This window comes from Hetaerina americana, unplaced genomic scaffold (assembly GCF_022747635.1).
Source record: "Hetaerina americana unplaced genomic scaffold, ioHetAmer1.1.p SCAF_3, whole genome shotgun sequence".
NCBI lineage: Eukaryota > Metazoa > Arthropoda > Insecta > Odonata > Calopterygidae > Hetaerina > Hetaerina americana.
Window position 1 is genome coordinate 36,246,782 of NW_027286874.1, and position 27,805 is coordinate 36,274,586.

At 34.9% G+C, this 27,805-nt stretch overlaps 1 protein-coding gene across 1 annotated transcript; it reads right to left on the reverse strand.

The window, feature by feature from the left end:
- Positions 1-2,024: 2,024 nt before the first annotated feature.
- Positions 2,025-27,802, reverse strand: STUB1 (STIP1 homology and U-box containing protein 1). The gene is made up of 7 exons (XM_071587349.1): positions 27,482-27,802; positions 26,988-27,186; positions 22,939-23,066; positions 10,376-10,495; positions 6,857-6,913; positions 4,345-4,461; positions 2,025-3,588 (listed from the first exon to the last, which is right to left on the reverse strand). The coding sequence occupies exons 1-7, from the start codon at positions 27,599-27,601 to the stop codon at positions 3,463-3,465; spliced, it is 867 nt and encodes a 288-aa protein (XP_071443450.1). The 5' UTR covers positions 27,602-27,802; the 3' UTR covers positions 2,025-3,462.
- Between the last annotated feature and the right edge of the window lie 3 nt (positions 27,803-27,805).

The window sequence follows — 27,805 nt, forward strand, 5'->3', positions numbered from 1 at the left end:
TTAGATGAAGGGGAGGGGGCGGTGTCATCGGCCACCGTGAGGATTGGGACTTTAAGGAGGGGAGAGTGGGAGGCATACAGAAATTCGTTAACAATATTTTCATTTAAACAAACACTATTTAAAATTTCTAACTGTTCTAAGGCATCTAATCTATAGCCTTTGCTTTCAACATGTAAAATTTCGAAATCAAAATCACTTTTATGGTTATTATCAATCAAATGCTTTGCGAATTGAGAGTTCATCTTTTTATTTCTTGCACATGCTTGATGCTCCTTCAATCGTTCTTGGAATTTCCTCCCTGTCTGTCCGATGTATATTGCTCCGCAATCGCACTTTAGCTTATATACTCCACTCTTTTCCTTATATGGGATTCTGTCCTTTGTGTGGGAGAGCAGGCTCCTGAGGCTTGATTTGTTATAATGGGCTATCTTAATTCTACATTTTGGAAGTTTTTTACATACTTTTTGTGAAAAATCGTCTAAATAAAGGATTCTGCGCCACTTGGCTGCGGGGTCCTGTGGCGGTTCGGTACTGTAAATATCTTTCAATGCCATTTTATTCAGTTTTTTGCGGTATAGTTTCTCTACTAGCTCCTCATCGTAGCCGTTGTTTCTTGCAATCAATTTAATCGTGGTAAGTTCTTTTTTGACGTTGTTTTGCGACATTGGGACGTTCACCAACCGGTGTATCATTGAATGGAAGGCAGAGAGTTTTTGCGAGAAGCAATGTCTTGACTTGAAATGGATAACTTGATCTGTGTATGAGTTTTTCCAAAAGATAGAGAAATCAAGCCGGTTGTTTAATTTTGAAATTTTTAAATCAAGAAAATTCAGTGTATTATTTTCTTCTACTACACAGGTGAATTTTAGGTTTTCGTTCAAAGAATTTAAATGTGTAAGAAATAGCTGAAGCTGCCTTTTGGAGCCTCTCCACACACAAAACACATCGTCCACAGAGTCTGTGGACGATGTGTTTTGTGTGTGGAGAGTATACAGCCCTGGCTGTATATATAAGAAGGGCTGCAAATGTAGAGAGCTCACCTGATGATGAAGTTTTACTTCGAAACCCGGGTCGTGTGAATAAATCGTTTTCGTGTGGAACTACAAAGCTAGTCCTTTCATTTATTTATAATGAATCGGTTCCATAAAGTTACGCCAGAAACCATTAATTATATTAACCATTTTGTTGGGATTCACCAGCAGAACTTCTCTTATTATTCACTACAGTAAACGATTTTGATTTCTTCAGCCAAGTATGGCAGGAAGCATTGACATAATTGGAAGATTTCTCCTTGTTGAAAGCTGGATACATAGAATCATCACCAATCATAAAATCTTGTTTCTTTGGAAATTGCAAACAAATATACCAGTTGGTGATACCAAATCCTCAATTTCCATGTATTGAATTGAATGAAATGTGGACATCAGAGCTGCATATCAATCATTTTGTAATGGAAATACTTGCTCATCCTGCTGCCATAATCAATTCTCAATCCCTTCGGACAGAAATCTCTGAAAAGTTGCATATTTGCTTAATACTACAAATCTTTATACCTTAGAGATATATACTTCTGTCAAATGAAAGGAAACCAATTGAAGCATGTATAGATGGATACACATATATGGATGGATACACATATGACAAGGGAAATGGCTGCGTCCATATTGCTTACTTTTAAACCGAACAATCTAACCAAATACTACGTTTATAACACGTAACGTTAAAGTTAAATGTATGAAAGTTACAAATTCATAAACATTACATTTTCAAAACTTTTTCCATCATATCAACAAGTACATCATACTATTTTCAACAATGTAACTATGGGAAAATGTATCCATTTCACAAGCAAATACTAATTTTAACGGGTAGCAATTGTCATAATATGCATAATTAGTTTGTATTCCATCTGTTCCTAAAAATAAATGAAAATCGCCAAAATTAAAAATAGTCACAACATTTCAGCAAAAATTTCACAACATTAGTTATATGTCCAAGTTGATACTATCAAATAAAACATAATGGCAGGAGATAATTACAATGTCATTTTCTATATTTTATTCAGCCACATGAAATAAAAATATATTTACATTTCCACATCACACATTTACAGTTTGAACTTTCCAATCAAGTATTCACATTGTTACATGATCCTGGGTTACGGTTGAGCACATAATTTAAAACATCATTTGGACAAATCAAGAAATTGAGTTACTTATTTCAATATTGTTTCATTCCAGACAAACATTTTTGAACCAAAATTGATTCTATTTAAGGAGCTTTAGGTATTATTCTGTAAAGAACATGTAAAATCAATGCAGCAGGGATTATAAGGAAAGTGCTAACTTGGAAATATTTCTCAGCAGACAAGACATTTACAATGGTTATATTTTAACTAGTAAATGAATAAGTCATTTATATAGTTCTGTAATAGAGAAAATGGATTACCATAAGTAAACCAAGGTTTAAAATTTTGAATAAGATATATACCATCATATTAATAACATTCAAAAATGTCTCAATCATATTAGAGAAAAAAATGAAGACACGGTTTTTAGAAATGGCCTAAAAGAAGCTAGTGCTTGGAAATAAACTGTAGAAATGTAACATCCACATAATAGTATTTCATATTTTAAGTCACAAAAAATAACTTAAGATTAGTTAATTAAACAAAAGAAACAAATATACACACTCATTACTCGCAAAAATGATGGGTTTCCGACAATGTTTTAGAAAGATAAATGATACGAAAATTAAAATATTAAATAACAAAAATGGTTTTCCCTACTTAATCACTATAAAATAAGTGGATCCAGAATTTACATCCATCCATAACTGAATGCTTTTTCAATAATTTGAGGTCAAATTGTGATCCTCAAAGTTCAATCATAACTAAATTCTATGTACATCAAGACAAACATATGGCTTGCATTTGAAATAGATAATAGTTGTCAAACATCACCTGGGAATGAGAATAATATTTAGCACTGTATATAGCTCATAATTAAGATAATACAACTCAACGTGGGACAAGATTATTAAGCACCACAACAATCACTAACCTTAATACAAGCTCTTCACTTATAGGCACAGCCCAACTCAATATTGGTTGAAGAATGCACAATAAAATTAGGGTAAAATGCAATATCAGCTTAGAGTACTTTCAAAAGAAAAAAAACTATGAGCAAATACACCTAATTCAATTTTTATGGGAACATAATGCAAGAAAAGTGAAATAGGTACCTTTAATTCATACATAACATACATACATGATGATTTTTGCTGCACCTGCAGAGTAGGGCTCATTAGATGACCAAAACATTATTAACCTCACCTTGTAGTCAAATGAACAAAGTTTGGCATCCAGACTTGATTCATATTTTTCCATCTCCAACAGAGTTTACACCATAAGAGAAAATGTGATGACTGGTTAAAAGGAAGAGAAGTCCCAGCACACCAGTGTCAGTACTCTAATGCCCACTCATTCTCCTGCAAAAATGCATCAACCACTTCCTTCATGGCAAAGTTGGGAATCAGCTGGTCTTGAGTAAGCTTTACACGAGTCACTGGATCAAAATGCCCCACCCTCTGCAATAAATAAAATGCTGAAGTTAATCTAAGGCAATATCAATGGTCCTAATTTTACATCTTATTGGTAGTGTGATAGCTTTTAGAGTTTCCTTCATCAATAACATTAAATTCTTTCAGTAAATGTGCAGTGAACAAAAATTTCCTGAAACTACTCCACCCAGATGTTTTTTTTAATATTAGGCAACTTAAAACATGGTGATAATGCTTGCTATGTACACAGAATTATGAGACCAAAAATTCTGGTATTTTTTTTTGTAATTTAATCAATACAGACAAATTGGAAGGGCTAATTGATTCAGGCACTTATTTCCACAACCTCAGAGTTTTGTCTTTCTAGTTTACTCAACAATAGGATTATCTTAATTCCCTGGTCCACAGATAATTCTGTTGATAAAATTGCCTTAAAGTTTCAGGAGAAGTCAAGAATTTGAAGATCTCTTTGAAAATTGCTTAACTTTGAGTTAACACTTGGCATAAAAGAGTTTTAAAAATTATCAGTATCATATTTCTAATAGCTACACCAACAGTTACAGCTACCAACATTGATGGCACTCATTTGTCACTACCCAGAATTTGCATATGTTATTAGTAATCAGCAGCTACATGAATAAATGTGATCTTTCTAAGGTGAAAATTACACTGTTTTAATGGAACCAATCATTTCCAGAAAGGAAATAAATACATGACAACAAATTTATGACAGAGATAATATACCATGATAATAAAATTAAAACAAGAATGCAGAGGACATACTTGTAGATGCTCCTCAATGTCTTTTCTTTCGTATGTTATCCCGCTTGGAGTCACAACTGGTTCTCGAAGGATCTCAAAACTGATTTTTCCACACAAATAATCTGGCACCTCCCTTTTCTGAAAATAAGTATTTTCCAATATTCAACTCCAGAAGTAATAAATGCATGAGTAAGTATTAATAAGAAGTGCAAAATATACTTGAGAACAAGAATATAGATAAAAACAATATCTAATTACCACTTACTTAAGTGAAAGCAGACTGGATATAATAGATTTACTATCATGGATTCATATTTATTTCAGTATAGAAATGTTACCTATTTTAACAAGTTTTCTATCATTAATTAATTACTAATAACTGAATTCTTAACTAATCACAGATTTAATTTTTACACAGAGCTCGGGGTAGGAAGTCAGATAAGAAAGCAATCAACTAATCACTGTTGGTAGTCGAGTGATTTCCACGATATGTAACATCTTACTGCAAAGATATTTATTAGTCAAACTGTAACAAGGGAACATTTTAATTTACTCAAAGCGGCCAACAGATTTCCTAAAATGAAGGTGTGGCATCACACCCTTAGTTCCAAAAAGCAATGAATTCAAAGTCAGTTTCAGTTTTACATCATTTATTCAGAAACTATAACATGAAATCCTTGCAATATCTCAAATAATGGTCTCATTTCGACATCTTTAAAAATTTCTTACAGATTTATAATAAACCCCTGCGAACATGGATGTAAAATTTTTACTATCTTTTGGTAGTGAGACACAACTGTCACTGGAAAGCAGAAAGAATAATGTAAAATGGAATCTGCCTCAATAGCCACTTTTATTTATCAGTGACCTCAGACCCCAGACTTCTGTGTTCATTATACTGGCCATATTTCTTAACGGCAATGTAAATTTCTACTTCATTTAGTGGTTTTGTAAAGAGTGAGTTGGACTGAAAAACTGAGGGCTGCAGGAGATAGCTAATTGCCCTATACATATGGTTATAGTTATAGGGCACCTATACCTATTTTAAGTACAGTAAGAGTCCAAGATCCTTATCTAGCAACCAGTATAGATTATTTTCAGTTATTTTCCATAGTAAAGTAGGGGCCCAACCATTAACCTAATGGCTTGGTAATCATGTGTTTTTCTTCAATGCTGGCCAAGTGTGAAGCTAATATATTGTGCTGTTCCCTTTGCTGGTTAGTTACCTATCACATGTCCTGGCTGAAAGCCTGTTAACATCTATAAGGCAGGTTTATCCTGTTATTCAGTGAAGGAAAAAATGAGTGAAAAAAAATTGCACGGTGTTTTGAGGAAAAATAATGCTATTCTAGAGTGATATAAAAATGCTGGTAAGGAAAATCAATGAATTTTTAAATGTGGTAAAATGCAGATCAAGCTTTTTTTGGGCAAAATTGGCATAATATCTTGGTAATGTTATTCACCACCCTAGAATCAAAATTTCTAATGAATGGTAATTGTTCCTCTCCACAAATATCATGCCAAAATTAAAATCCGTAGCCAAGAAGATCATTGAAATATTCAAACTTCACTACCATAACCAATTTCTTCAACCTTTTGTTACAATAATGGAGTGTTGAGGGTCTCAAAAATTAATAAGGGAGTAAATGTTAGTGCTGCTGTGAAATTGAAAATAAAATCAAGGAATATTGTCAGCCAGTTCACAATAAAAAAATATCTTAATACCTAGTAATTTCAATAGTTAAATCAGTAAAGGCCTACATTACACTTTGGTACATCTACATAACATGTCTCATACATACTTAAGGGATACCATTGCCTTCACCCAAGTGGGTATAAGGGACCCCACATGGAGTTATGAAATTTTTCTGTGGGTTTTGATGTAAAAGGCAGTAGCAGTGTGCCAAATTTTGATTTCCCCAGTCTTTTGAAAATGGGCTAAACATTTTCAGACATACATAATAACACTCACTTTTATGTACAAGATATACAAATACACACACATACCTATTGTAAGAGAAATCAAAGAGGAATTCACAGGTGAGTATTGAAGTTAGAAAAATAAGAAAAAATTACTGAATTCTCCAATACAGACATAGCTACATTAATTTTAGCTTTTACTTCAGAATTCACCATCAGCTAACTATAACAACATACACATCCAACTACCAGTAGTGCCGAATATCGTTTTTCAGGTGCCAAATGTCAAATGTTTTGTCCCTCTCCACTTCTACAATATACTCTCCACAAAATTTATCAGACCATAGGCAAAACCAGCACATTCTACTCCTAGCACATTTCATAAAATAAAAGTGGATCCAGAGAAAATCATTATAAATACGCTAAGTAGTAGATGAGCCTATTACAAAGATATTGATCCAAGTTTTGAATCATGTTTCATACTCCAAAACTATATTTTTCAAATTGTATTTCATTTTATGGCTAATGTAGCTGAAATGGTTGAAGTGCAATTAATGTCAACCTTTAAAAGAGCTATAACCATTAGTTTCAATTCAAGTACAAATGGACATACCCTTCTCCTTTCATCCACCTTAGCAAATAGGGAATTCAGCTCACTAATATGATTCTCCTAATAAAAAATAAAAAGACATTATTAATTACATATTCATAAAAAAGAACTGCACTTGTGGTCAAAACAATGACTTCAAAAACAATCAACTTCACAAGAAGATTGATGTAATTTATTTATCTACAATGGAACCTCATACCACGAGCATAATTCGTTCCGCAATCTTTCTTGTAAAGCGAAAGACTCGTTCAGTGAAACAACTTTTTGCACATAAATTAATATAAAATAAGATAATGCTTCCCTTGCTGAAAAAAATAAGTTATGCACAAGGTTTATTCAAAGAAAATTATGAATAGACTGTTCAGGATCGTGGATCATGTTCACCTTTTCTTCTCTTGCAGATTGAAGCAAACAGGAATGCAAACTTGATTTATAAAAGCAAAAAAGAATCTAAATAAATTGTTAATCATTTATGATGCGTGCCTTATTCCTTTTTACTAGAAAGCTGTCTAGAAACATTCGTTTTTGCCGACGCTTCTTCAAAATTTGGTGGCAATGCGACTCAGAATGATCGTTAAATAAATTTTAGGGCATACATCGCTACAGCCTTATTACAGTGATGCCTCATAAGCATGGTAGAATGCAGAAGTTTCCGGTCACCTCCACATCCAATTTAGCCTGCTGTTTTGGACTAAACACTTCTTGAAGGTCCATGGAATTTCTGAATGGTAAACAATCGGGTTTGATTTTCAAATTACCCATCGCATTTGTGCAAAATGGCAGCGTGAGACGGCCTTTCATTGCCTTGTGGTCCAGCACTGCATTTTCTTCCACTGTTTTGTGCACAAATATAGGTTCACTTTGGCATTTTCTTCTCGAAGAAAACCATCTTGTCAAAATTTTAAGTATTTTGTGACAAGGAACCCTCAGACTCTACAAGCTTTTTGAAGTCACTGATTAAGTTCTTCAATGCCTTTGACTCAGAGTTAGCTGCTTCACTATGCCTCACAATGCCATGGATGATGGTTCTTCTCATTAATTTTCGAACCACGCACGACTCCCCTAAAATACTTGTTCAGCCATTGATGATCCTGACATCTTATAAACTAAGTTTGCAAAAATTACTTTCTACTCCTCACAAATTATATCCTCATTAACGGTGTCACATTGCAATTACTTTCCGTTTATATATATGAGAAGCAACCCTTGAACATTATTGAGAACATGTAACCAATGCGCATATACTCTAGTCACTCTACTTGAAGCATCTATCTATTTAGCCTTGTCCGTGTTCTTGAAGAAAAGGCCAATTGTTGATTTCGACCGATTGTTGATGCGCATACAGGTACTGTACTGTACTACAACAGCCACGTTTGCATCTTGTTCCTGGTTTTCAATTATTTCACTTTTCATTTCTACCATTAATTTTATTTTCTCATGGCTTTCTTCTCACAAATCTTTCTTCGGGGTCATTTTAAAACTTTATACGAAATATTATTCAACTTTGTAAAAAAAATCACTAATAATGTCTTGAATTGTGAAAAGAACACGAGTTTGGAAAAATATGTGATCACTAGCGACTAGGATGCTAGAGGAAAGAGTGCTAGAAGCAAACTGCAGTGGCAGGGTCATAATAAAACTGGGAGTTCCCCTTCCCTTGTCACTCATTATGCAAAAAGTCACTCGTTAAGCAATTCATTTTTGGGACCTATATTTTGGCTCATTATGTGAATTTCTTGCTATGCGAGGAGCTTGTTAAGTGATGTTCCCCTGTTTTTGGAATTATGATGGAAAACTTATGGGATTTATTTAAAGCTGGAGCATGAGCACAAGAGCACCACTGACTATTATTTTATCTACATCAAAGATGATAACTCATGAGATATTGAAAATACAACTGAAATGGGAATAAGGTTTTTCCTTGCACTCAGGCAGTGATACAATATAAATCAATATTACATCCTGTTCCTACTTATCTACTCAGAGAATCAACCTATTTTACATTTTAAATAAGAACAAATATAACAGAGAAGTACATAGCTTGGTTTTAATAGATGATGATTGAGGTAATTTTTCATTACAGAAAATTCATTACTGACAATGACATTTTAACTTAAAAACATTATGAAAATTACCTTAATAGGCATTCTACTTCTAGAAATTCCACAGATAACAGAAACACAGCAACTCTACAATTAATTGTGGAATGCTGTTTCTGTTATCTGTAAATGAAGGAATCCCAAGGGATGGCTAAAAATGGTGTTGCTCCTAGACATTATTAAAACACCTGTAACTCATGCAACAATTTCAGAGTGTAAAAATCATCTACCGCAGTTTCTTGGAACCTGTAATCCAGTTTATACACTAATAAGCATTCTAAAAATAAAATTGCTGGGATTTCAAGAGATGAGTCACTAATAATGAATTAGATTCAACAAATTTTCAAGACCACATACCTACAAGGTAACACATGATGTTACTCATTCATGCAAGCTTGCTGCATGCATTCATAGTTACAAAGGAAGAGGAATTACTATAGTTCCACAAATTACGTCTTTTTTAACACTGATTGTGACACAGAGTATCCTCTTCGACTAGATGATGATATGCTTCATCAAAATCAGTAACAAAGTTTTGTTTTCTTCCACAGCATCAAAGTAGTTAATACTCAGTTATACCTAACACCATTGCATGCATTTATACTCAGTGATACACTTAAACAGTGGACTAATCAAATATCCAAAGTGCTCTCGAAGATAAAGTTTGGATGCTATTTGAGTATTGGAGGAAATGATGCATTTCTGAGCAGTCTCAGCATGGAATCATTAAAATGTTTGCCCTGATGTTTTTGTGGAATTAGATGAAATATATCCAGCAATGTGTAACTTAATTGGGCAAACACTTCATTTAAATGCTTATTTTATGCTTATTAACAACTGCACTGTTGTTAGTTGTGAATCCAAAGCAATGCTCTAAGGTTACGAATAGAAAGAAATAACATTAACATGATGAAAAGGATAGGAAACTATAAACTCAGAGATGTAAAACTGAAGTTTACTCAATTAGAGTTCTCACTAAGCATAAAACTTAACCTATTGAATGAAAAAACATAGTGTGAAGATCATTGCACTCCACAGTCTCAGACAACATCTATTCTAGTACGCAGTGATTTCTATACACTAAACAATGGTGATTTTTTTGATCAAAAAAGGATTGTGCTCTCATATGCATTACCACTACCAGCACATCCTGATATTGTGCACGGCATATTATATTATTAAATCACCCTGCAGAGACACCGTATATGGATATCTTGAAAGTGAGCAGTAAGCTTTAAAAGTTTGACTTAAGGTGCAAAATCTTGACAATCTTAACAAAAATCATAACTTTTTTTAAATTTGCAAATTCAAAAATATCTAGAATTAAGGGGCAATTTATATGTATATATACCATGCAATTTTCTCTTCATAATAGCAATTAAGAATAATAAAACATGTTTTGAATATAAAAACGGAGACTTACACACTGCTGCTCCATTTCCATTACTTTATCCTGAACGTCATCCTCATTATCTCCATTCTCTACTCTCAACTTTTCCACTTGCCGTTCCATATCTTCTCTCAAAAGTCGATTCAAGGTGGACTGCATTTGTAATAGAGAAATTATTTTTAGTTTTCCTTTAGCTAAGGAAATAACTTATGCATTAATAAAAGAACAAGGCATACCACAGGAATAAAACACATAATGGTCAAGGCCAATGGGCTTTACAAGGGAGAAAGAATTTCACAAATGATGACTGGCATATATTTTCTATAAGCAGTGGCTTATATATCCATATTATATTTTTATCATCTATATTTGCTTTTGATATGTATCAGCATTTTATAGGTCAAAATAACAACATTGATAATATCGAAGAAAATAAATGCACTCAGATATAGACAGTTCACATGGGATACATTAAAAAGATTTAAAATAGAGCAAAATTTTATTTTGTAATGTGAAGAAAGAATTTATCTTCAGCAACCCCTAAAATAAATGGCATTTACTCATTGATGTTTAAGTTACCAGATGTTTCCGTGTAGCAATAGGTCATTCCATACCACTTTAGGTCAAGGTTTACCCTAGCTGTCTCAGATAATAAATGAAAAGCATAGGTGACATAAATATTATTAAAAAAGAGATGCACAAAAACATTGGAGCTTGTGAAAATTATATGCATACCCCTATTACATTTTATATGGCAATTTCAACTAAAAAAGAAACTTCCAGACCAGACATCGCTAAATTTATTTGAAGTAAAAAGTTTACCAATGACACAAATCCTCCACATTTTCTGAAAATTGGAATTTGATGACTAAAAGTAAAAAATAAATATTTTTCATACGCATTTAAAGTTTTAAAACTTCAAAGAATAAAATATAAAAAACACCAATATTAATATTTGATTTTTATTTTGCCTCTCATTTCACAGGTCATTATTGACTATCAAAAAACAATTTTGGTAGGTTTTTCTGTTTAAGGGAGAAATAATTACTGAATTTTCAAGAGCAAATGTTCACATGATTACATATTATAAATACAGGCAAGGGTTTTCCATTTCTATCAAGTTAAAAATACTATCTATTGCATCAATCATAGTTTCCAAAAAACAATCTTAGAAGGTTTTCATTACAAACAGAAATTTCTAGAACAAATTAAATTAAAAGGGTATTAGGTTTAGAAAAAAAGTAAACCGAAAAAGCCCCTATTTAATCCAAAAAAATTTCATAATGTTCACAAGTTTTTATAATTTAGTATCACCGGGTCCTTCCCACATAATTGAGTGGGTAGTTAATAATAGCAATACACTTCAGTATCTAAGTATGTAAACAGTATGTTTTCTTGATTAAGACGGCTGTATTTGCATCTATGAAGATTTTATTGCCTTTAATTATAACAACAATTACGATAGGCCCAAAACACCAACTTTTAAAACAATGCATTTTAAAAGTTAAGAGTGAATGTGAGCTTGAACCTTTTTCTTCCTATGAACAAGATACTCCTTAAACCCTTAGCTACATATGGCAGTGCAAACATATCAACAAGCATATTTTGCAATCACCAAGATTGCTTAATTGGTGTGAGATACTTCTTGGAGCAGAGCTGAAATTTCTTCCGTCAATGTATTTGTTAAGTTTTTTAAGCTTTGTTTTGTTAAGCTATTTTACAAAATATTGTGTGTTGATGAACGAGAAATCAAGCTTTGCTATAAAACCTCAAATCACTTATGAAAATTTGTACACTATTATGATAAGTGGAAAATTTAAATACATGTATGCATGTAATGACTGGCAGCAATTTCAGCTTTAAAAGTTTTTTTGTAAGACTGAATTAAAGAAAATTAAATAAAAGATATGAAGAAAATTGAAAAAATAATTTGCTAAAAAAATACAAGACAAACTTTTCCTTAATATATTAATGAAAAGAAGGCCATGGACCCTAGCATGACGTGGTGGAAGGGCTAGTACAGTCTGATGAACCCTAGAGTTGTGCTAGCAGGAGCAATAATAATTTCTCCTAATAGGGGCACCCATATCAGATAGGTCTTAGGTTAGTAGTCTGAAGACAGGTTGTCCACATCACCTCTGATCCCCATTGAGGTGGCTGCAAAGGCATCTAACCTTTATCATGGTGTCATTGAAAAACAATATTGAGGAAGGCAACAGGAAACCACCTCAATTATTTTGGAGAAGGACAGTATAGAGGCCCAATTGGTCATATGTCATAACCAGCAGCAGGAGAGGCGAGGCTTCCACAGTCGTCATCTCACAAAATCCTTGCAAATCAAAACCGACAGCAACAAAACAAAAGACGCAGAAAAGAAGACCGAAGTAGTTCGGACAGGAACTTGGAATGTTAGGACAATGCTGAAGAAAGGAATATTAGAGAATTTAAGCGAGAGATGGAAAATGGAAATAATGTTTTGGGTCTGAGCGAGGTGAAATAGAAGGATAGCAAGGACTACTGGAGTGATAACTATAAAGTAATATACAGCAGTGGGGAGGGGCCAGTGAGGGGAGGCAATTATATTGAATAAAAGGTAAGAAGAAGCATAGTCAACATAGAGCAAGCAATAGTTAGAATATTACTAGTAGTGGTAGAAGCAGAAAAGCACATGACAATGCACATTATGTAATGAAAACTGAAAAAATCCAAACATTTACTTACCTATACACACGATAATTTATACAAGAGTGTTGCAAAATGAAATTAGTCTGGCAGCATGCCTTTCTAATTGTTCTATTTTATACAGATCTGCTACCGCTACAGTTATTTCATCTTATAAATCCATGAGAGAAAGAAGAAATACATAATTTCTATACTTCATTAATTCTAATACATAGTGCTTCTTTATTCGAGTACATAGTACTTCATGTATACATTGAGTATGTTGTATTATATACACGTATGTATTAATATTTGATAGGGTAGGTAGATCACTCGAATCCAAGAAATTCGTCACCTGAATCACAATTAAATGATCTCTTCAGGAACATCACCAAGTTCATTCTACGAAGTTAACTCTTCCTCATCTTCTAGCATTGGCGTTGAACTATTGCCTAAAGCTTTTTCAATCCATTTCTTACCCAACCCCCTCTGACACCCTTCCAACTTTCCAGAATCCACTGGCTTATTTCTTCATAAGACACTCTTTTAATCCTTTCTGATTCTGTGTAGTCTTTCATACCAGACTTCATCCACTTTTCCCAACCAGAACGTAACTTTGATTTAAAAGATTAATTATGGGATAAATCCTGACAGCCTTGCAATTTCCTTTTTCTCTCACGAAATTGATAACTTCTAGCTCAAACATCGCTGTATAAGATCTCCTTATCCATGGGTAATTTTTTTGAGAAAATTCTAAATTATAAAAGCTTAACTCAATTCAAGTTTTGAAATAATCACCATGTAGGCGGCTCTTTCATAGAACTTGGAGGGTGTATAGAACAGCTGAGCGCCAATACTAACAAAGCAAGTAAAGCAAACAAAACAAGAAGATTCTACTTCATTCATTCTCTCATTTTTATACTTGATTTGCTGAAAGTTAATTTATATAGTAAATCAAAGGGCACACAAACCTATGTCTCGTTTCAACTTACAAATCATAGCGAAAAAGCAATAAGACGGCATATTGGGAAGGCTTGTAAATATTGTTTATTTTTTTATCCTTCTGTTGTTTGGAATTAATTTCAATCACCTGGCTCTCATCTTCTGTAGACTTACGGTAGATATGGCCACAGGCAATTATGATTCACTGAATTCATTGGTTATAAATAAATGAAAGGAAAAAAAATTCAATTATTTCTGGCTCAACCTTGTGGAAATTCATGTTAATGAAATTAAAAATACAAAGTAACTTTCCACTGTTCTTTATTAGCGTACGACCGGTTTCAACGCTCAAGCGTCATCATCAGGTACAAAAAAAATTATTTTTTTTGTACCTGATAATGACGCTTGAGCGTTGAAACCGGTCGTACGCTAATAAAGAACAGTGGAAAGTTACTTTGTATTTTTAATTTCATTAAAATGAAAGGACTAACTTTGTAGTTCCACACGAACGATTTATTCACACGACCCGGGTTTCGAAGTAAAACTTCATCATCAGGTGAGCTCTCTACATTTGCAGCCCTTCTTATATATAAAGCCAGCATCAGACGCCTTAGAACAGCTAGAAATTTTAAATAGTGTTTGTTTAAATGAAAATATTGTTAACGAATTTCTGTATGCCTCCCACTCTACCCTCCTTAAAGTCCCAATCCTCATGGTGGCCGATGACACCACCCCATCCCCTTCATCTAACCCTCTCTAATCCCCTGACTCACGAGAGCTCTACAATGTAGACTTCTCCCTCCCGCTCCATATTCCTTCAACCTTGCGGAGGTGACGCCAAAGTGCCCTCCCCTCCGGCACGCAAACCCATCCTGACTTTACCCCTCCCAAACCTTCCTGATTTTCTCCACCCCACCCCCGCCATGGCTGTATATATAAGAAGGGCTGCAAATGTAGAGAGCTCACCTGATGATGAAGTTTTACTTCGAAACCCGGGTCGTGTGAATAAATCATTCGTGTGGAACTACAAAGTTAGTCCTTTCATTTATTTATAATGAATCGGTTCCATAAAGTTACGCCAGATACCATCAATTGAATTCATTGGCTGTTACAATTTATTAGAATATGGATATAGACGTATTTTTACACACACAATATATGTATGCACCCACAAACAGATGTGCGGCATCTATACATGTTCAAAATAACTATGAAGCCCTGGGTGCGTGGTGTCTGTACAAATTCTAGATAACTACAAAGTTCTGGTTACGCATTATACATACACTGTATAATACACCTGTATGGGGCATGTTATCAATGGGAAAATATGGTGCTCTCCATTTGTTGCTAATCACTTATTCAATCTTCTTTTCCACTGTTTAAAGCACCCTTGGAAGTCCTCGTCAGTTAGGCCTTTCAGTTTCCTCGTCATTTCTTGCTTTATTGAGCCCACATCTTCCCAGTGATGTCCCCTCATCATATTTTTGCATTTTGGGAATAGGAAAAAGCCCCAGGGGGCAAGATCTGGCCAATAAGGAGGATGATCAAGGATATTGATTGAATTTTTATCCAGAAACTGGCTAACAATCAATGCTGAATGTACAGGTGCATTGTCATTGTGAAGGATCCATCCATTATGTTCGGTTAAAATAGTGTGTGCTGTTGATTCTCCTAAATTAAGTTCATCAGCTATCATTTGGACAGTTTTTCAATTATCAGTAAGGACAAGGGACCGCACACAATCAATGTTGTCGTTAACACAGATGGTTGAAGGTCATCCTGGCCTTGCATCATCAGTGGTGTCTTGTTGGCCATCATTAAAATGCTTAATCCCCTTAAAAATGAATTTTTTCTTCAGGGCATTATCAACGTAAACAGCAGTCAACATTTCAGTAATTTCTTGATAACTTTTACCGCACTTCACTAAAAAACTTGACGCTGATTCGTTGCTCCGTGATTATTTCAATTTCTATTTACAACATACAGTACAATCAAGGTCAACAGAAACCAACATAACTGGCACCATACACACAGCTCGACGACCCGCCAAGCACAGACAGCTCATTGGGTCTCAGACAACTAGCACCACTAGTGGGTGGGGCTATAGTCCACATCATGGCCGCCAGATTGCACCAGTTTGCGCATTTATTGCACAGACCACTTAAAAGCGCATGCCCATTTTCCAGAAAAATACTATTACGTAGTTTTTCCTGCATTACGTTCATAAAATGGTTGCTGTTATTACAAATGTCGCTAATATCACCTTTAAAGTCAGTAGTAGGCAACAATTTTAATATTTTGATGAAAGCACTTCCTAAAAAAATTCCCATGGAAACAAGGTAGCTGAAAGGCATTTTGGCCCAATGACAACGAATTTCTCAGATTCCATAATGAATAAATGTTGACATATGAGTAGCGGCCAATTTTTTCATGTAACAATTCAATTTCCTTCATATTAACACTTTGTTTGTCGGTGCCCTTTAAATTTACCAGCCCTTGGGGCTGGCCATTTTTTGTTCATCCACATAAAGTGCATAAACATTCAATCAAACACACACAACTTATGAACTACTGGATATTTTTAATGAAATTTTAAATGCATAGATATTATATACCAGAGTAATCAACTGGAGTGTGATATTGTGCAAAACATTCCCCTCTATGGAGTGGAACACTACAAAATCTACAAATTAAGTGCATTTCACTTCTCCTTTTCTTGGCTGCACATACAAGAAAGCCTCTATAGAATTTTCTTGCTCCCAGCACTATTTTTTTTACTTTATGCTTTTTCGTGTCTATTGAAAGTCCTTCTGGTAGGTCCACCTTGGTCTTAAGGCTTGTATTAAAAATTTGAATGATTTTCGAAGATGAGTGTTTGAGATGGGCTCTTCTGCATCCTAGTGACTTAACCAGTGTCTTGCATAATCACTCAAGATTTTTATATGCACAATTTGTTTTCCATTTAACTCCACATACACCTTAAAAGAATTGAATTGGGCACTGTTCAACAAATACAACATTGTCTTCTTTAACCACTTCATGGTCTTTCTCATTACTGTGCAATGTTTCTGTTAGAGGATCCAGTGCCCAGTATTCACTTATTTTGTCTTTATGTACCTGCCCCAAAAGGATTACCAATCCTAAAAAAATGTTCATGGTTATACTGTGCCACATCAAACTTTTAGGAGATTTTTTGTATTTATGAGCACTTTGCTCATGAAAGCAATTAGATTCCTCCACCACCATTGAAAGGAGGTGATCTGCAATAAACAAGCTAACTACATCACACACATTTTTTGGATCATGCGGAGTAATTTTCAAAACTGGTGTGCCAGCAAATGTTTTTTAAGCAGGACTAATGTTGATGGCTAGCCAAAATAAAACATTGCCACTTGTTGTGCTAGTTATCATTAGTAGTATGAATGGAAGATTTACCATGGTGGACAACTAGAGTACCCTAGAGTATAATTTTTCACAAAGCAAAGTGAACTTTCAACATGTAATCATCAAAACAAATTCCAAGTATCTTTGCAGGTCTTTGACATCTCTGAAACATCTAAAAGCCGACGCTTAAAAACAGTGTTAAAACACTGGTGAGAAAATCAAAGAACTGCGGGGCATACCATGATAGTAACTTCAACAGAGTTATTGGGTAATGTGTTGCCTGGTAAAGGCAATTGATTTTTACACCTTGAAATTGTTGCATTTTATTTGTACGATGTCATAGATAAAAGCTAAACTGTGTAGTTACATATTAGAATATTTCTTTAGATGTCAAAAGGTACCAAATCAGGTTCCAAATATAAACTCAGGATTGGGCTGGTCATGAATGCCTCAAATGCCATTTGTATTCCTGCATTGGTCATTAACATAAGTGCTCTCAAATATAAGCCTCTTCCTATTATGTAAACGAAACTCCCACAATGTTTGGACCAAATCATTGATTAGTACAACATCAACATCATGGTACAGTCAGCATCCCAAGAGATAGCAAAATTAATTCAAAATTTTAATTAATTTCTCTTGAAGCTCTCTTACAGTCTCAGTCTCTTAAAAGCCCTTATTATTGACTGCCAGACGAGCCACTGATTAAACATTAACCCCAGGAATCTAATGGCAGAGGATTTCTACCTAAATTTATTGAGCGCAGAGGGTAAATTCCACAAATTAGCATCATAAAGTAGTAGTCTAGTAAAGTGCATCCCTTCTGTTTTTTCCTCTGTGAATGAAACTCTGTTTTCTTTGACCATTTCTCCACCCTATGAAGAGTCATCCAAGCTTACCTTCTCACTACGCTAAATCTCAAGGCCCTACAAAAAACTGCAATGTCATCTATATGTGGTGTTTAATAAGTCTTAGGAAAAATAGAAAAACTAAGTATTTTGCATAGATTTTTAAAATATTTTGCATAGATTTTTAAAATTTATCACATCATTTCCTTCCTTATACCATTTCATAATCTCGAAACAATTTTCCCAATGTTTTTCCAACCTTTTCAAGCCATCCAAAAAGAAGGATTTTCAGAGGTCCTCAAAATAGACCTCTTTGTTAGAAATGAGCTCATTCGACGTACATCATTTGCAACTAAGTCATTTCTTCAACTTTAAGTCACTGGGGGTCATATCTGATGAACTCAATAGATTCCATAATGACTCTCCATTTGTCATTTCTCTTTTTTGCTAGCAATTGATGCAGATGATTTTGGGAACATCCTAAAAAACCATGGCCATTAACCTGCGGGCTAATTTCTCAGTCTTCACCTTTTTCAGAACTGGATCACCTTCAGAAACACTTTCAAACATTCCCTAGTCCCTGGAGTGTAGTAGTGTATCCATGTTTTGTCCACAGTTATGTATCGATGAAGAAACCCACCAGGAATGTGATGGATAAGTGCCAAACCAACCTCCAAATCAACCACATGATTTTGTTAAATCTCCACAGAGAGGAATTGCAGCCAAGATTTTTTTCAACCTCCAATTTTTCATGAAACATTGTTTAAACTGTACCTTGTGACATTCCTGTGGCCTAAACTATTTCTTGAACTTGATTTGTCGATCACTCAAAAACCATATTGTGGATTTTTTTCACCATTCCAGAAGATTTCACTCCCACTGGACACCCCAAAAGACATTCTTCATTTGTGGATGTGCTGCCATGTTTTGACTATTTATCAACTTGTAACTTTGGAATTTGACAAGGAACAGATGTGCCATGAACTTCACCTACTTTGGCTTTGAGCTCTTTCGGTGTTAAACCTTTAACAGCAGTCTAGTAAGGGATGAGGCTTATGAAAAGCAAACTTTTCTCATACTAAAAGTGCCATCTCTTTGATTTCCTATGAACTTATTAAATGACCCACATTAAAAAAGGAATCCCATTACTGGAGTCTGAATGCAGTCTACTATGTCATCCATGGCCATTGCAAAGAGTGTGACACATAATATGGATCCCTTAGGTACTCCATTCTCTTGGATGTATAACTCTTACTGGTTATTACCAATTCTTACTCTGAAAACCCAGTTGGTCAAAAAATTGGTAGATTGCCTTCAAAATTCCACCCCTTCGGTTACCCTAAAACCTTACACTGCCAAACACAATCGTACACTTTCCCAATATCAAAGAATGCAGCCACATCATGTCATGGCCATGTAGATACAAATATGTAGGTGCAACATAAAGGCCTTCTGAGTGGGTTTGTCTGCCCAAATAAGGTGTTCAATCGTGGACCTACCGCTGAAACACACAATGAATGTTGGAGAGAAAGTTCTGCTGTTCCACAAATCAAACAAGTCAACAGTTCACTATCCTCTCCATCACCTGACATAGTGTGCTTGTCATAGAGATGGGGTAATAGTTAAAGGGACCATAAAACCAATGGACGCTAGTAGCTCCCACAAAGAGATGCTTTCACTGTAGGAAGCAGAGCTGGCTTGTTCAGTAAAATCAATGCATACACTTTCTGTGTGACCTTTCCTGCAAACAAAAATTTGGTTGTAAATCAGTGCCAAAGATTTGGGCAATTCGCTCACTAAATATCTCTTATAAGTCAGATGGAGATTTTTATGCATGGGAGCCTATTTTCGACCTAATCTAACCCCAATCCATGGGAACCTGATATTAATTTTACATGGTGCCACAACATATCTTCCTTTTTTGAAATGCGCAACAATCAGGCTGTAGAGGTCATCGCTAGGGAAAAGTAGTCTCATTCAACAGCCGGAGTTCTCCAGCAAGTTTTTCCCCTCCCCAGTCAGTCGCCATCATGCGTTGGAACAGTGATGAGGGTGCATTGCCATCAAGGCCTACTTTTCGAACGGATATTCTGCAATCGCAACCCAGTGGGCCTTCCGAAATTACTTCACTGTAGCCCCGTTGGACATTGTCACAGACCAGAAATCAATTGTTACATTGGTCACTACATTCAGACAAACTGCAAGTGCGACAAGATGAAGAACTGGAGTCCCTCTACCCATCAGATCACCCAAGAACATTGAGGCAATGAGAGCCACCATCTTGCAATCCCCATGGCGTTCCGAGCGCAAACATGCATCTTGGACTTTCTGATCGTTCAGCGAGGCAAATTTTTCACGATGGCCTTCATTACCATCTCTACAAGTTGGCGATTGTGCGGGAACTCTCTGAACGTGACTTCAATTCTAAGAGGAATGCAAGTGAGGCTCTTCTCGAAAACGTTCCGGAGGACACTATTTTATTTTTCAGTGCTGAAGCCCATTTTCATGTGAGTGGATATGTCAACAAACAGAATATGCACTACTGGGCTGACACCAATCCCAGAGAATTGCATCAAATGCCTTTGAATTCACCTAATGTCACAGTATGGTGTGCAATTTCCTCAGTCGGTATTTTAGATCCTTGGTTTTTGAAGAAACGGAGGAATTATTCTTCCATGACTTGATGAACTGGACTTAGGTGACCTTTCGTACAACAGGACAGAGCAACAGCTCAAACTTCAAGGGCATCGATGGCTATACTGATGGAACACTTCCCTGTGTGCCTCATCTCAAAGAGGCACGATTTGGAGTGACCAGCCCACTACCCCAATTCCCTTGTGATTTTTATTGTGGGGTTCTTTGAAATCCAGCATTGACATCGACCGTCAAATGACCCTACCGAGCCTGAAGGACAACATACCTGCTGCTATGCTGGCAAGGGTCATGACAAATGCCAGAAATCAGCTTATTCAGTGTATGGACAATGGAGGGCGTCACCTACCTGATATGATTTTCAAAACTTTAAACATGTACTTACATTAAAAAAATAATAAAAAGATTGTTTCATAAAATGGGTTTCATTGCCTTTTGAAAAAAGGAAGTTATGTTGCCTCAAACTGTTTTTTCTTATTTTATATTAATATTAAGGCATTGGAGTTCTCTGGTTAATGCCATTTACATATGTCATTCATCACACTTCTTTGGTTCCTTTATTGTATGGCGAGCTTTTGCTTTCAACCTTCAAAGACTGCCACATTTGATTAGATTGGATGTTTATTGAAAATAAGCAATTTCCTAGAGTGTTTCCAAATTTTTTCTGCACATTCTTCATTCTACCATGGAATTGAAAGTAGGGGGCCAAACCAGATGTCCTCGGTACACTTTGAGTAGCTGCAGTTACTATGGCTGCTATAAGTGCCTCCATATTCTATAAGAAGTTGGAGCTGTTGTCATGTTTAAAATGGACGATGTTTTTAGAAATCTTGCCAATTGGCTTTGCGAACATTCCAATTTTCAGTTTAGATAAAATCCTTCTCATGGAAGTGGGAAAGTTATCACTCCCACTTAAATCAGAGTGCACTGAAAAGCTAAATTTTGTAGCCAGTCTACTTGAACAAATAGTAAGGTCAATGGAAGAGTAGTAACTGGTAAAATCACTGATTTTTTCCTTTTTGTTCAGTATAAATAAAAGATAAAATCTTCAACAGCTGGCACAACTATCATGTCTCCAAGTTCAAGAAGGGGAATGGAAACGAAGGGAAAGCGCGGGGAAAAGGTGGGTGGGATAGAAAACAAGAGTTGTTAGGAGAAATAGGAGAATAAATGATTGTTTTAATACCAATGGCCTATTTTCCAGACCAACGTTTCTTACAACTATCATCCATGACAAGAGTGAGAGGAAACAAGTAGAGCAGGGAGAGAAGCAAAGAACAGGAAAAAGCATGGGGAGCCAAGGATAATGTTTTTTGTAGAAGTGCTAGAGGAAGTAGGGAATGGAATAAATATAGATACACGTAGGCTAGGCTTTTCCTGGGTAATCGGTCCTCCTATAGTGTGTACGATATTTGTGGAGCATAAACTTGTACTATCACCTAGCTTTCTCCATTAACTGGTATTTTCGCTTTTATCATTCAATCCTCCATCTCTTTTAACTTCCTCTATCAATCCGTCACAATTACTACAATATATTAGAAGATCAGTCAACAGCTTTGGCATTAATTTAACTGCTCCTGAGGGATAAAATCATTAATTTCTGTGTTGCTCAATTACTGAGCTAGAATTAAACTGATAAGATAATCATTTCAAAAACATTATTTTACTACTTAGCAACCAATTAATTAGAAAGAACAAATTTTATTGAAATATTAATCATAATATTAACCAAAAAAACTTACAGTTATGAAAAAAACTAGGAAAAATAATAAAAAATGGCTAAAGGTGTGATGAGGTTAAATATGAATTCCAGGTCCCAAGAACGTAAATGTGAGGTTGAGTAAATTGATTTACATGTAAATATGATTGGACCATTACACAGTTACACAAATTCAAGGATCATTTAAATACATTTGAGTTTCTCGTTTTGAGTTGAGTTTGAGAAATTCATTTAAGTTTCACAGCATTTCAACTTGATTGTCTGCAGGAATGTTTACTCAAGCTTGGATTACATTTTACAGTACATGCTTTATATTAACACACACAAATGACTATTTAAAAAAGAAATTTAAATCCCTGCTAAACAAGATAGAGATCATTTTTCCATACCTGCAGTTCAATTTCCTGTGCAACTCTTTTTTCTTCTTGAATATTCCATCTTTTTTTCCTTGCAACTCTAAGTAACCCAGCAATTTCATCACCAAAGTTCAATTTTTGTTCCTTAGCAAGATCATTGGCTGGCAGTTACCAAGGAGAGGAAAAGAAAGGTAAACAGAAAACATTGAATGTAAACAGCATCAAGTCTCACCGTGCACACCCCCCTAAGTGCCACAACTACTATGGCTTACTTTTGTAGGGTTTCTGAGAATCCGTTAACTTCTCATGTTTAAGGCTATTTGAAACAAGTACGAAAATAGCTTTTTTCTATCTTTTCAACCAATAGAGCATAAATGCTAGACTTTATATTAAAAGTGTAAACAAAATTTATACTGCCGAGCCAACTTATTCTATTCATTCCTATTACTGTCTTTATCCTGATTTTCTCAAAGAACATGAGCTCCTTTAACTCAATTTTTTTTCCCAGTATCTGGAATCAGATTATGTATTTTCTGTGGATAATCCCTCAACACTTCACTTGCCAAAGGTGTCACTGAGGTTAGTCAGACTAGAGTTTCTATTTTTGCCTGGCCCTTCATGGTGACCTACTGAGAACGAAAGCTGATCTTACAACAAAAAGGATTATTGTTCTATTTTGGACTTCTTGATTTCATATTTGATATCAGATTTGATGCCATATTCCAAATTTGCACACAGACAATATGATTTTTTTTAATAATTCAGCTCTTTTGCCATTTTCCGTGACTGAGTGGCTACTATGCACAAAGAAGACCAAATAATATGCCTTAATGCATGAACAAACATTCAGTAAATCATGAAATCTTATTTAATCTTATGAAAATTCATTATGCAAGTTATTCACTGCTAATAAAATTAATGAAAATGAGAGGATACAGATTTGCTTTAAAACAATCGATATCGACCTGAACATTTTTTACATATTTGAAATAAAGCCCACCTCTACCACTGCTTTACAGCACAGTACATTCAAGCATCATGGTAGGGATCAACACTTTTTCTTGTGCCACCCAGTAAGATCTGTTAACCAATAAATTATAAGACTTGGGTAAAACTGAAAGGCCAATGGAGCCATCCAGATTTCAACCAAGGCTTTAATGACAATAGTCAAAGTACTCCTCCCACTAGACTAACACAATAAATTAATTGCACATGAGAATGTGCATACTTTATTTTAATTCAGCGGCATCAAATTCACTATGCTCCTAAATCAATTCCAAATGAATTTTTATGCATTAAAGTTGGCAAGCAAATTAGTTCTTGAATGGAGAACATCTAATATAAGTTTTAAGACCATGTACCAGGAGTGAAAAACTAAACTTATACATGTAACAAATAATAATTTAACTATAGATATATAAGCCTTATCCAAGATTCACCTCTCAAATACGTGCAACTTACATCAAATCAATATGTTTAAGGGTTGATGTAATTTTCACTGCTTTTCATCATGCGCTAAGATGGGTTTCAACATCAAACAAAATCACAGATAGTATACCTTTTCTGTGGCATTGAAACCAATACATCTACAGGTAGCAAACAATGAACTTAACTAGTCCAGGTCTTGGCATAAAGAAAATAACAATGAAACGGAACACTAATTGCTTTTCTGCATTAACCAAACATTTCAATACTTCAGCATTCCTATGGTATAAGTGACACAAGTTATATGGTAAAAAAGTTTGATCATGGCTAATTTAAAATAAGTAAAATGATTTTTATTTTTATTTACTTCCATCTATTCTCCATTTATTGAATATCCTCTTTGAAAGGATGGAATGCCATGAGAATGAATAAAAAATATGGTTACCAAATAGGCGCATCAACTAGAGGTTGTTATGAAGGCTCCCTTGGTCTGAAGGTTGAATTGTTTTCTGTAAGAATTTCAGAACATTTTAGGGAAATAGGGGTTTATCCAATGTGATCAGGTCACTTGTGCAAATGCTAGCGTCACAGAACTGTTGCCTGAAAAGGCCTTTTCTAGATGTTGTCTTTTACTTTTCATAAGGCATTTCTTGTAGAACAACATTTAAAATGTAATACTTAACTAATATATTTTTAGTGTTAGGATCGGTGATGTGATTTTTACAAACATTTCGAGAAGCTCCGACAATTCATAATTGAATTGTACAAAAATGGCACCTGGAACTCATTTAATTGAATTTCTGGCAGAAATAGTCCCATGGACTAAAGAAATGAATGAAATGAAAAATGCAAGTCGAACATTGCGTTTTAAGTCCCACCCCAAGAGAACACAGACCTAGAAAGAGCATATGGGCTTGTATATAAAATTTTCTTCAGTTAATGATTTGCAGAATCTAGAAAATTATCCTATGCCTTCTTCCAGAAGGAAGTTGATCTACAACATTTTGTCAAAAAAACTCAGTTTTCTCCATATGTTCAATAACTGTCAGAGGCAGGAGATGCTTTTGATATAATAGCTATTTTATAAGATTTCCTCTGGATAGAAAGTTCCACTGATGAAAGTAGCCATAATTGTCACTACTTTAGAGAATATCCTATAACCATAGAACAGAAAAATGGTGGCATATGTTATTATCATCAGTAACAAATACCAGTAATGCCCTCTTAAGATGAATCTCTGAGCATCTTAATTTAATAGGAGGGCTGACAATTTCATCAATTTTTTCAATATGGGAATACAGCTCTTGAGAACTTAATGTAAAAAGCATACTGTAAGAGTAAGAAACTGAGGAAAAAAAATATGCACTTTTTACAGATTTATTTGTAATGGACAATGCCTTTTATTTCATCAAACCACCTTAAGGTACAAGTCTTGTACTTGAATATGATTTGATGAACTGAAACGCATTGTACGTTACGAATAAATCTGTGGAAAAGTGCAAATTGGTTTTTCTCATTAGTACAAACTTCTGCTACACCTCGCCTGAATCTATTGAATATAGTAAGCCACTGCTTAGAATGTCACTCTGTGAGCCCCTCTCTCAAATGTTTCAATTTCAGGAATGACTTGACATTATCAGAAATTTGTAGAGAAATCAGTGCCTCGGTTGGCACTAACAGCATTGTTCATAAACTGATGCCTTATTAACCTATGGACCCCCTCCTGACAATATGTTGATATATAGATAGCATAAATGATAAATAAATTGTGCAGCATATTACTGCTGGATGTGAGACAACAACTGCCAATGTTTGGACTAGAGATAACAGCGCCAAGAGCAAAGGATCAGTTACCGACAGCAATGCTTTATTAAACTCACCCTGAACCACTTGTTTAGAGCTTGAGCCTGATATCTGCCTTGCTGAGCAGCCTATGCTTACATATGTTCAAAGCACCATTCAGCAAAAGGCGAATGAAGGTAAAAAAATGCTTCTTTGATGTTGTATTTTTAATAAAATAATTCAGACGTTTTCAATAAGATTTTTGTCGATAGTTCTTTGGTAACACATTAATCAATTTTCATTGCTAATTGATCACCATTATTAATTTTGAAGGTTAGCTTTGAGGTTTTTCCCTTTTCTTTTGTCATTTCCTCTATCTGATGCCTGCTACTGAAAGTGAAATTCAGACTGACCACCAACCCTAAGGAATGATATGAAATAAAACTTTCTGTGGGCATTCAAACTATCTTCCCCTCTTTACCATAACTAAACAAGAGAGCAGAGAGAACTTGCAGGAATATAAATTTGTCATTCAAATCTAATTGGCAGGTGGCAGGGGGAGAGCAACCTACATTACGATGATTACATAAAATGAGCTTATACCACTGAGTACATATTCTTTAACTTGCTACATTTGCATAAATTTCTACCGCTTTAAACTAACTAAAACTTTGAATAGATAAGCAATTTGGAGAAAACATCACAATAATGAAGTATTCTATTAATAATAAAAAAATTGATTCTGTCACACATTTGTAGACTTAATAGGTTACAAAGGTGTGACCTTGGACTAAAATTAACGGAAGACCGTGCAAAACTTCACAGTGTAAGAAAAGTAATTTCCAGTTAATGTCGAATTTAAGAGTTGCACTCACCTCGAAGTAAATGTTTTATTGCTTCATCATAATTCTCCATTTCAGTAAGAGCCTGCCCCAGAAAAAAGTGGCCCTTTACCAGTGCACTATCAACATCTAGGGCACGTCTACAGTCTTGGCTAGCCGCTTCCCATCTTTTTAACTTAAGGTAACACAATGCACGATTTGTAAAATAGGTTGGCATCGATGGATTTTTAATCTACAATAATAAAAAAGATGTTCGTCACTGACAGGATAAAATTTTACATAACAAGTAAATTTCATTTAAACTCAAAGTTCGGCAATGTTATGTATATTACAGGGTAATCACTACAGTTGGTAAACAAGATTTTTAAACACTGGCGGGCAGAAAACCACAAATAACACGGACGAACCCAAACTAAGCTTGATACTTGATCGTTTTGAAGACAATAACTTGACACTGGGGAGCTAAATCAATACTCATACTAATATTACGCATATTCTAATTAGCTATAATAAAATGAAATATTTACAATGGCTTTCGTATAACAGGACACTGCATCTTCGTATTTTCTGGAGTTGAACAGCCTATTACCTTGGTCCTTCAACTCTTTGTCAGTAAGATTTGCCGTTGAGTACATATACTTACTCATATTTGAGTAATGCTCTACGAATAACGGGGAGTCAAACTTCACATTAAAGGGTATAAAATAAATACAAAACTTCCTCCAACAGATTCATTATCACCAAAACGCCATGCTGATGCTTGATCGTATTAAATATCGCTAAATATGTTATGGTCGATGTAGTTGTATGTGTCGATCATGACGATTTATCATGGCGATCGTAATTTCAGC

Coding starts and splice junctions, on each gene's coding strand:
- STUB1 (XM_071587349.1), bottom strand. CDS start 27,601: ATGAGTAAGTATATGTACTCAACGGCAAATCTTACTGACAAAGAGTTG. Junction 23,067..26,987: donor AATAAAACATTTACTTCGAG/GTGAGTGCAACT, acceptor GGTAACTGCCAG/CCAATGATCTTGCTAAGGAA. Junction 6,914..10,375: donor TGGAAATGGAGCAGCAGTGT/GTAAGTCTCCGT, acceptor ATTTTTTATTAG/GAGAATCATATTAGTGAGCT.